The sequence below is a fragment of the Poecilia reticulata genome, linkage group LG2, assembly GCF_000633615.1.
Source record: "Poecilia reticulata strain Guanapo linkage group LG2, Guppy_female_1.0+MT, whole genome shotgun sequence".
Taxonomy (NCBI): domain Eukaryota; kingdom Metazoa; phylum Chordata; class Actinopteri; order Cyprinodontiformes; family Poeciliidae; genus Poecilia; species Poecilia reticulata.
The window spans coordinates 23679833-23691565 of NC_024332.1; the positions used below are offsets into that span (position 1 = coordinate 23679833).

Genomic DNA, 11733 nt, shown 5'->3' on the forward strand with positions numbered 1-11733 from the left:
GACGAGAGAAACATTACTGATAATTACTCTAAAGAACCTCACTTCAATGCTGTGGGCCTAAGCTTTTAAGGCTTTCATTCCAACGTTGAGAATGTAAGCACAACATAAAGAATGTCATCACCTGACTGCTCATTCCCAATTGAACCAATGTGAGTTAATGTGAGGATGCCTTTTTCAAACCACCTAAAACTTTTAGGAAAACATTCATGCGCTCTCTGTTGTGTCTGAGACACTGATAACGCTCCACCCCAGTGTCCTTCTGGACATTTTGCCCAACACTGAGCACCGAAAAATCCTTTCTGCCTCGAAGCTCACTTCCTTTGTTGCTCCCTTATTGTTTGTAGTACTACAACATATACAGATGCTGACTCTATGTGGGACTCTAAGCCAAAAATCCATTGGCATGCAAATCGCAACACACTAAAAACGTCCTTTAAAATTCCAGTGCTGGTAAATGTTTAATCAAGAAGCTTTGTGGGAAAGTAAAAAGGTTCCGTTTTTAACCCCCCCTTTTTTTTTCTTTCTTTCTTTCTTTTTTAGTTCACCTGATGAAAGTCTCCAGGGCTGTTGGATGAAAGGCAATGTGGCGTACAACCAAACACACGCGGTGGCGTAAAACATAAACCAAACTGGTTCGACAATTCAACATCACTAATCCCCTAAAAGTGGTTCCATCGGTTAGAAAAATGTTCAGTAGCATGTTTGCTCCGCCGGTGACAAAGTTTCAGTTACCCCACTTTACAGCCCCAAAATACGTCCCTTCCGCCTCCTGGTCCAGCAGCCAAGCGTTAGATACTTCGACAAACAAGGCGTCTCCCTCCACCAGGTGGACCACTCGGCTCTGCTGGGCGCAGTACATGTTGTAACTCGTGTTGTTCCACTGCTTGGTGCTTCCCGTCTTCATCAGCAACACCTTCCTGCTGTTCTGTTTGATGCTCTTATGGTAGACGTACTGGATGAGCTGGGCCTTGCTCACGTCCGGCGGGCGCGTCCTGGCCTCACGGCCCTCGTCTGGACCGCCGATGTTGTAGTAGCGGAAGCAGGTTTTCACGTAGACGTAGTAGAGGCCCGATTCCCTCACCAGCAGGTTTCCGTCGTCGTAGCTCATTTTGTGGAGGTTTCCGTGCTGATCGTCCCACTTGATGTTAATCATGCTGTAGTCCTCTGCGAGATGACAAGAACAAACAAAAAAAATGAGTCAGAGAAGTTTACATTCAAAAAAGAATCTTTGGTTGTTGGTACCAAACGTGTTGATGGATTGTGTGGTTTGGTTTTGAGAAAATCAAAGTGAGAAACGTGGAGTTGACGTCGGACCACGTGATCGAGGCCAAAGTGCAAATAATAAACTGCAAAAAAAAAATAAATGTTTCAGTAGCTGTGTTTCTGTTAACCATGAAATTGAGCAAAGTGAAATTCTGAAAATTAATCTGCCTAGTAGAAATGCAGATTTTGAAAATAATTTTGTTTTTGCGCTAGGTTGAGGATGTTTTTTTGGTCATGTTGAATTTGATGTATTTCACAAAACTGCAACAGAAACACCTTTTCAGGATCAGTGATCCTGATCAACGTGATCAGCGCCTGGATGTTACTACTGGCAGAAATGAAGAAGACAACGACAGGAAGTGGTAGGCGGATGATGGCTTGTTTTTTTCATACCAGAGCTCTCACAGCATCACAAAGTTCATAAAAAAGTTGTGTCATTCAAATGTGATGAATCCATAGCTCTAAAGTAAAATCATTGACTACAATTTCCTCAAAACACCACTCCGAAGTAGGCGAGGCTTGTAACTCCAAAGCCTGAATAAGACACTGACATCTCCTCTGATTGGCTGATGATGAGTGCTAGCACCATGGATGAGTTATAAATATATTTAAATATTTTTAAAGACTTATCGCATGAAAAAACTTATTCATGTGTGATTTTCATTTCATTTCTTATTTAATGAAAACACTGCAATAGTAAAATTATATTTCCTGGACATTAGCAGGATATCGACAAGGACTTGTGCACATTTGTAATGGAAACACAGATACAGTTGATAGTGAACAAGTCGATCTTCTCTATGAACAACTCAGCAATGTTTTATGAAATATGTTTGCTTATACTATGCAAGTTACCAAGGAAGGAAGCCCGTTCTTATTGACCTAAAGTGATCTCAAACTGCGTTCCTGAAGGCCAAAAGTCCTGCAGCTTTTACATGTGACTCTTGTTCTACACACTTGAAGTAAATGGCTAAACTGCCTCACTAGCATGAAATCCAGCTCGTGATTTGACGATGCACAAACAATCATTTTCACTCTGTTTATGAGGATGGCAGCCATATTGGATTTCGGATTGGAGGTTTAGTTGGTGCAGATCCTCCAAATTGGCGTTCTACACTCGCAGAGAGTTCCAGATGCTTTTTTTTCCTGGAACTCGCAAATTTTAACTTCTCAGAAAAAACAAAAACCAGAGAACAGTCGTCAGTCGGAGGAAAATTGCTAAAGTAAACACGTGGATGAAAGCACTTCATAAGATTGGAAAAGCATTGTGAAGAAAAGAAAAGAAAAAAAAAGAGAACAAAACTGTCTTGACCCTCAGCTCTGGGCCTCAGTGACTGATATCATGTCACTTTTCATTTTCAACACACTTCATGTAAGTGCTCTGGCCACTCGGGCACGAACATCACGCCCCCACAAGCTGACTCCGTAAGTGTTCAATGGGGTTGATGTCAGCACTGCAGGCGGGCCGTCCCCTCCTAAACCATCTCTGAGAGAGTTGGGATTGAACTGACTGCACAATCTTTTCTCAATATCTTATCACCACCATAAAATTTGTTGCCAAGTACCAAAGTCAGAATAAAGAAAAACAAAAAAAAAATTCAACCAAGTGTAAATTTAATAGTTTACATTCCTAAAAGTAGCTGTAACCTTGATCCTTATCTTTAAACTTAACATTAAATGCAAGCTAAATGCACAAGTCATTGAATTATACCATGATCAGCTAATGCACAGCCATAAACTAGAACATTTTATGGATGTTTAGGACTTGGTTTGCGGATACTGCAAGTTGGAACAAGAATCAAATGGGGACGCAAATTATGTTTCTGTCGTCTTTACTAAAACTATAAGTTTCCACTTCTGCCAGTCCAGATTTGTTGTCAAATGGATGCCGTTTCCAGTGTGGATTCTTTAAGATGTAGAATGTGAGCATCTGAAATTTATTGTCAAGATCGGTTCTTCCAACAGCTAGTACAGTCACAATACTCCCCCAAATGAAAGAGCAAATATACTCTGGAGTAACGAGTAGAAGAACCTTCTAATCTAATGGTCCGAATGGGAAATAGACATGTTTTGTGGTATAAATATAGTCTAACAAAACCCAACCAGACGGAATAACCTGAACATGTGGATGGATCAGTAAGGATGTAGTTTATCTCTTTGTAGATATTTAACAGAAGAGGACGCTCTTTTAGGACCAACAGACGTCATGCTTAAGCTCTTGGAGGAGTTGGTATCCGTTTTGGGTTTGACTGTGTTCCTAACGACATTACCACACATGGACAATGTTTGTGTATTTATCGGCAGCGCCAGCGGGGGGAGACAAAGCTTCCAGACTGCAGATTTACTACAAAAGGCCAAAGGAGACATGTTACATCGGCTTGACTCACTCTTAGTGAACTCCTGAGGTGCTCTGATTGGTAGATGGGCGGACGGGGTTGTGGCGTCTTTGGGAAGTTTGCACCTGCCTTTTTTTCTTGGGTCTTTCAGGGCATGCACCACTGGTTCACTCTGTGGAGAAAAACAAAGGCTAGTTCAGCAAACATCAACTTGTAAACCAAAAGCTCAAAAACCATCGGTGACCATCTGCTTTGCGTATGTGCACGTCCTTTTGCGTGTGTTTGATTACAATTGAAGTTTGTAATTTGGAGACCTGCAATTACAAGAGGCCTTTTCCTTAAGCAACAAAAAGATTTGGACATAACCTACCACAGCTTAGCTCTGCTTTCACTCTAAATGACAGGCTGCTTGTAATGGTTCTGAGTGGGAGTATGCGCAGACGTTAAGCATAGGGGCGTCTATGGACTATGTGTCTGTGTATATCATCTTCCCTCCGCTAAGTCCCTTCTATGTCCGTGGTCGTATTTACAGCTGGAGGCCCCCATGGCGACGGGAACTTCTCAGAGTGGCTGAGCTTCTCCCAGATTTGGCATAAACCATATTTGGACTGAGCCGGGGTGTCTTCAGGCAAGACCGAGCATATACACTTGACGAAAACATGGTTTCCATGCGAGTAAACACTTACAGCGCCGGAGCTGCCAAGTCTCCTACACTTCTGGCAAGAGATTAGCACATCAGGCTGAAGTGTTGTTTTCTGCTTCTACCTACATGATTGAGTTTACCCAAGAGACCGCGAGCGCAAGTGAAACGGGATTCCTAACGGTCTCCCGCTTTGACGCATTTCTTCACATTTGCAGAGATTTGCAGAAGCAAAATCCATGTGCACAATTTGGAGTGATTGACAGATTGGGCTGTTATTACATCCCTAAAGATGTTTAAACTTGTTTTATGGGCTGAGGGTAGTTTCCTTCTAACCAGTAATTTCAGGAATCCTGGCACTGTTATCTCACCATAACTCAGTCATTATTGAAAAAATGGGATGGAATGGAAAGTGTAGATGAAAGGATTAGTGCTTTTTAAGCACTTGGAAACCACACACAGTCAGCCAGTCCAAAAACAGCTCAAAGAAACACTGTTAACATGGGTTTTGCAACAATGCAATGAGTTAATGTTGCTCTTAGCATTTTGTTCACAAGTCCACACAAACTGCACGGAGTTCAGCTTAAGATTAGCGCTGTCATCCAGAAACAATTTGCAACACAAACATTTTTACAGAGCAGCGTCTTGGAATGTGACTGGCTGAAGAATGCAGCCAAGGTTAAGGAATAGCTGCTTCTCCTTGGAACCTTAATTGTAGGATCCGTCCTAATTTGTGGTGAGATAACAAATATATAGTGCCTTGCTCAAGAATTCACATTTTCTAAAGCTGCAACTGCAAACCTCAGTGTACTTTATAGGATATTGTTTGAACAAGCGAAGAGTGCGGCATGCATTTGTATATAGTCGGCTTGAGTTACTGTTTTGTAGAAGCTCCATTCACTGCAGCTACAGGCGGGGGGGCGTGTCTAGAAGGGTGGCATACTAAAATTACAATTTTATCTGAATTCCCTGCTGTCTCGGATAGCAACAAACAGCATGCCAAAATCTGAAGCTAAGAAAGAGGGAGGGGGGACTATTTTGTATCCTATATAAATTGATCTTTGGTCTGAATCTGAAATGGACGTTGGGGTGGCCAATCAGAAGGGCAGCCAATGCACAGCTACAGACCAAAATGTTTGCACCTTCAGTTTTTTTCCAAAATAGCTCATTATCTATGAACATTATTTCTCTTTTACATTTAGGTGGGCTTTGACTGGGCCATTCTAACATGTGAACATGTCCCATTCCACTGAAGCTCCGGCTGTCTTTTAGCATTTAGCCACATCCATCCTCCCATACACACTGCCAAGCTCTGCTTTCTATCAAAAGAAGCTTTACTTTTCTTTTGTTGATGTTTGTTTGGTTTTGCATATGCCAGATTCCTGGAATGCCCAACACACAGTGAACAAATTATTGTTTAGAATACGCAAGAAATGCCTGAGCCGCTCCTCTCTCCAGCTCCTCCAGAGTTCCTTCTGACGGCCATGTCTTTATGACGCCCCTGAATTTTGAAGAGCGTGTAGCATTTCACAATTGTGCGCAACTTTGCGTTAGTCTCCCACATAAGATCCCAAACAAAACACGTTGCTGGTTGTAACTTGACTTAAAGTAAAAAGGGCTCCAGCTGTATGAACACTTTTTGCAAGACACTGTTCTTTTCCCTGGTGAGTGGAAGAGGAACCATCTCTCCGGGAGACTGCGCCCGGCTACGGCTGACTTGGTCGCACATGCTTCGTCCTGGATCACCGCAGTGCACGCAGACTTCAACTCAGCCTTTTAACTGCTCACCACATACATCACTCAACATGTCTATTATGTTGACGAGTGGTTTCTGAGATCCTGCTCGAGAACAAAAGTCCTCTCACTCAAGAGCTCGGCCACCAAAGCGGACCGTCTCTTTTTTGTGTTTCACAACGCAGCGGACTTCTTCCACAGATCTCTGCACATTATAAACAGTCAGATCATGAGCTGCGGCTGATTCACGGCCCTGCGTTCTCACCACCGACCACAGGCCTGCATATCCCGTCTCCCTCCAGCCGACGGCCGTCCTCGGAGGCACCGCTGTCAAACAAAATCCCTGCGCGGCTCCGGCGCTGACCCCTAGCTCAACATGGTGAGGGTCAAGTGTCAACATGACGCATCATAAAGCCCAGAACAATCTCTTCCTGTAATCTTTGGGGAAAACAAAAACAGAGTTCCTCAGTCCAAGACAGGGCGGGTGGTTCATCTCAGGACTCCACTAGGACCCTAACCCTCACCATACCCCTAACCCACTAACCTTTGACCCTAGTCCTTACCAGGGATAACCCAGGGCAAACAAGCATGGAATTTCATGGGAACTTAAAGCATCATGAAAAAAAGCTAGAAAGCAAAGATAATTTTAAGTTGTTTCGCTTTCTTGATGGGCTTTGCTTTGGGTTGGTAGAAGCCCATGCCAAGAAATTAAGAATTTAACATCTGATGTTCGAAATGACTTCCAAGAAAACACTGCAACCGCTGACGCCAGCCAGCAAGAGGGCTGCAAACTTACTGTCCACGCACAGCAGAAGGGAAGTCGACGGAGTCGAAGTCGAGGAAAAAAAGAAAAAGAAATCTGAAGTGAGAAGCCCTTTTTTTATCGTCTCTGGAGGTGTTTGTGTTCCTGCGGTCTGACCTCGCTCCAGCCCTGCACAACCAGCTGGGGGTTTTGTGCTTGGCTTCACAGGAAATATACCCGTGGGAAAATCATGACTCCAAAAAATTGCTGATGCTAATTTGACTCCCTTAAAAACACACCAGCGTGAGTAAATACGCTCTACTTCCTCCTTCGACAGCGACAAGAAGAAATACCTGGTGTGCTTGAAATCATTGTCGGCGTTAAATCCGCCTTTGGGAGGTTGTGTTTGGCTCAGAAACGGATACTGGAGGCATTTCAAGGTCCCAGCTGTTGTTCCAGGAACATTTATAGTAGAACACCGGCAGGCATCTGCATATGTGACGCAGTGCAATTATGAACTATAATGTACTCTACTGGACTTCCATGTGAAAAGCCAATGTGGAAAAACAGAGCAGAGCTTCATAGTTTTCTATGGATAAGCCTGTGACCATCACACATTTTGCTGGACAATGAACTATCCCAGTAATTACTGCTTTTAACGGTAAGATTGTTGTTTTGCGACCATTTTTCAAGTAATGGAAAACTTATGCAAGTTAGATCAAAACTGGATCTGGAAGACGTTTTAAACAGCCGAATAAAAACAATACATAAAATGGAAATAACAACCACACCCAACAGAAACCATCAATAAAACGGATTATGAAGTTTCTGTAAACAAAGTGGCCCTTCAAAAAATTACTAACTTCTGGACTTTGGACTTCTGGACTGGGCCATTGTAGCTAATGAACAAGTTTGATCTAAACCATCCGATTGAGGCAACCTTGTTGTTCTTTGAGAGATGGACTTCCACAAATCATAAATGGACCCAAATACGACTTTCTTTCAAAAACAGCTTCCAAAGAACTTAAATGTACAACAAAAAGTTGTCCTGTCAGCCGAATCAACCAGCTGAGCTGTGGATTTCTGTAGCTCCTCCACAGTTGCCATCTTGTCTGCTCCTCTGATCAACACTCTCTTTCCTCAATCTTTAGGTTTAGGTGGAAGGTCATGTCTTAGTCGGTCCGTCCTCTCTCCATGATCAGATGATGGACTGAACAGAGTTCTGTGAGATGTTCACAGTTTTCTGACCTAACCTCGCTTTAAGCTTCCCCACCACACCCTCCCTGACCCGTCTGCCGTGACCCTCCGTCTCCAGGGCGCTTTGTTCTCTACAGAACCTCCGAGGCCAGAAACAGAACGTCTTAAATCACACACACACACACACACACACACACACACACACACACACACACACACACACACACACATACATACACATGTGATTGGATTTTATTCATGACTTCGCAGTTACCCTATCGTTTACAATCCTACGAGAGTCAAGTGAAAGTATCTTGACGTTTGTGTTTGTAACAGAGTAACACATGATAAATGTTAGCCAAAAGGGAGGGAAACATGTTAGAGGAAGTTAGCCTGACTCACCTCCATCTCCAGGGAAGGACGGGAAGACGGTGACAGGTCCACCTGCAGAGAGAGAGAGAGGAGGGGCATGTTAGAACGGTGAGGGCCTCTCCGACAGAAAGGTGTCAGAAGAAGACAATCTGCAGCAGGGCTGTCAAAAAGCTTCGCGTGTGTCGGTGTGTGTGTGTGAGGGGGAGGTTAAGTTATTTTCCACATGTTTCTCTGCTTTCCACTGCAACAAGCAAAATCAAATCCATACAGAAACAACGTTCCAGGCAGAGTCTGAGAGTCCCGTTTGAAACCAACTCAGACCAGCTCATCCCGTCTTAAAGAGACGGCTCCACTCTGATCGCCCACCGTCAGGGAAGCTCCACAGGTGTCCAGGAAACATGGAGGTCTGGCTTCTGAGCTCCGAACAAACAACAAGCGGTGCCAAACTCAGTTCAATCCTGCCTCACAATCCAGGTACACCTTCCTAGACCTTCATCCTCCTCTCTCTCTCTCCCATCCCTCCTTTTGTTTTTAAAGACTCTAACCCCCCCCAGATACACACATTTTTGCCCACATAGCTCACCAGAACACTGGAACCAATTTGCCAGGGTGAGGCTGGGGGCAGCAGACGCTCCCCAGGTGAACTCTGAGGATCCTGACAGACCGGACATGCGGTCTGCTCTCTTTGCTTGTTCTGACATGACAATTATACAACAGCAAGACCGCCGTGTAGCTAGAAAGAGGCAGCCGAGGCAGAACTTGATGAATTGCCATTTTTGAAGCATTTGTACCCTAGAATAAGGACTCTGCATTCCTTACACGAGCAACAGTGTTTAAAAAAAAAAGGCACTTGAACTCAGCCAGACCTCTGGAAAAAACAGCTCTGCTTATCCTTCAAAGTTTACAACTCATGACTCATAAATGGCAATTGGAAGCCGCTGATGGCATGTAAACACGCGCATGAGAAACGACAGGCTCAAGTGAAAACATCTGCAATCTGCAAACAAGGCGAGGAGACGCAGGACGCCTGCTTGAGATGTCATCTGGGCGCAGCGGCGGGGAGACGGCTCGGGCCAACACGCATCTCTCCCGGTTCGCTGCCAGGGGCTCGCGCGCGACGCTATCGGGCACCTCGGTGCGCGCGTGCAGAGAGACGCACCAAAAACTGCACTTTGTTTGACGTCGCCTGGGATCCCTGCACAGCAGCGGGTTGCTTCACTTCTGAGAGAACACGCCGCCTGCTTCATAAAGCCCGAGCTCAGCTTATCTCTCACTTTATGGCTCTCTGGGGAGTTATTGCGCAAATAGCCCAGGTTTTTGTTGTCGCACTATCTGAACTCACTCGTTGACAAAAGTTTTGAGGAATGGTTTTTTTTCTCTCTCTTTCTCTTTCTCTCTCTCTTTTTGTTTTTTTTTTTTTTCTTTTGCAGAGCACCGATCGCACTCGCCAAGCGCGACGCTTCATTGCGCCTACCTCGTGCAGGTAACCGGTCAGGTGCAATAAGATCGCGACGCTGGAGGCCACCTGAAGTATTCCCATAACAGCCAGGGTCCCGATGAACAGCGATCGGTAGGTCGGCTCCGAGCTCGGCACCGGCGGGAAGCGCTGCTGCCCGGCCTCGATGTCCATGGCGTTCCGCAGGTAGGCCCGGTACTCGCTGCTGTGCGTAGCTGCCATGGTGCGCGGCTCCGTCTGCTCTCTGCTTCTGCGATTCAACCCCGGGGACGTGCTCCCAGACTCAGAGCGCAGGAAGGAAACAAGAGTCAGCGAAGAGTCCCTGCGCGTCTGCAAGTGGAGGGGCGGAGGGGTGGGCTAAAGGGAGAGCGCTCAGCCAATCACAGGGGATCTTGGCGATGGGAAGCGAAACAGACCGCGAACCGGGTCGACCTGAGTGCCGCTGCTGCTGCTGCTGCTGCTGCAGGTGAAGCGGGCTCTTTATGGCGGAGATGTGACGCGGGCCCACGCCTCTCTGCAGCGTCCACACCCCTGATGACACACACGGTCTCAGAGACTCAGGCTGGATTCTGGCGACGCAGCGGGGATGGAAGCAGATGGATTAAGAGAAGAAATCAGAGCTGCTTTAATCTCTGCGACATTAATCTGTGCAGAAAATATGCGGGTAAAAGCCCCAGCGGGGCGGGTAGGTAGAGGTTCATTTAGAGTCTGATTTAGTCCTGACATTAAAACACTTTTAGATTATGTTTCCCAAGCAAATACTGGTTTTCTTTTTCTGACACCACCAGGGCCGGGCCAAGTCTTTTTGGGGCCCGGAGTAGGTTTTCATTTGGGGCCCCCAAAACCATCATATCAACCCCAGATCTCTTCATAGTACCTAAAGATTACTCTATGTGTGTAACATGCCTACTATCATTAGCGGCATTTGTAATTAGCTTACATTTAGTGTTATGATGACTTTAGAGGAGTAGAAAATATGAAATAAATTGGATTTAGAAATGCAGCGAGTTATCTAAGTGTGCCATATAATTTTAACAGAACCTCACCTGATAAACACTAAACGAACAGAAAACAAGTTTGATATGTTATATTTCCCCAGCAGCCAACAGGAGGGAGATATTGACCCATTATTTGTGTAACAACATTAAAATTAATATAAAAATATTTTTTTGTGTGTAAAAGCATTTAGTTATACATACATGGAGCTTGGTGCTCTTGGGGGCCCCCTGGTGTGGGGGCCCTGCTTAATTCGCTTGCCTTGGGCCACTTCTCAATGCCACATTTAGCAACTTTAATGATTTTTATTTACCTACTTTATTTATTTATTTTTGCTTTCCTTCATTTTAATTATTATCTGTATTATATTCTGTTCTAATAATAAAATTAAAACAGTAAATGTTCTTGCTGTATTCAATCTACAATATTCTTCCGTGTTCTTTGCTTTTCTTTCATTCTGGAAGGCTGGGTTTTTTTCATGACTTTAGCAAAGTGTACTTTCTTATTAAACCTGCTGGTTTTTGCTTGCAGCAATCATTGATCCAATTGGTAACGTTATTTGCTTTTAGTGAGTCCAGTGAGATGTTTTAATTTTGTTGTTTTTTTACTCCTGATGAATAACCGTATAGTTATTGACGTGCAGCTGAAACGTAGAGGTGAGCGATACTGAATATTTTGGTGTACCAAGTAAATCAGGGCCAGTATCGCCAATACCGATACTTTTTATCATTTAAGTTTGATATATCACCAAACCTCTGACCTTACGGTGTTTTTGAAGTTTCTCCTTTGAATTATTTTTTGCTAAAACCTATTTTTTGGATAAACTTTTATCCAAAGCAAGAGCAAAGCAGAACAAATGTTTCTGCACTTCTTCCTAAATAAAGTGAGATAAAAAAGATCAAAGCATCTTTCTTTTTAGTTAGAGTTGAGAATCTACGACACAAAAATGAAACAAAACTTTAAGGGGGGAATCTGAAACTAAGGTAAGGTAATGCGA

General features: G+C 44.2%; 1 protein-coding gene across 1 annotated transcript in view; it reads right to left on the reverse strand.

Moving 5' to 3' along the window:
• The window catches only part of tnfsf11 (TNF superfamily member 11), a 12013-nt gene extending 509 nt beyond the window's left edge, over positions 1 to 11504 (reverse strand). Inside the window, exons 1-4 of the mRNA XM_008437577.2 lie at positions 9759 to 11504; positions 8315 to 8356; positions 3651 to 3771; positions 1 to 1164 (exon numbers count right to left, since the gene is read on the reverse strand). The exon at positions 1 to 1164 is cut by the window's left edge and continues 509 nt beyond it. Of these exons, the coding sequence (XP_008435799.1) occupies positions 725 to 1164; positions 3651 to 3771; positions 8315 to 8356; positions 9759 to 9962 (807 nt within the window). The 5' untranslated portion in view covers positions 9963 to 11504 and the 3' untranslated portion in view covers positions 1 to 724. The remainder of the gene's footprint in view (positions 1165 to 3650; positions 3772 to 8314; positions 8357 to 9758) is intronic.
• Between the last annotated feature and the right edge of the window lie 229 nt (positions 11505 to 11733).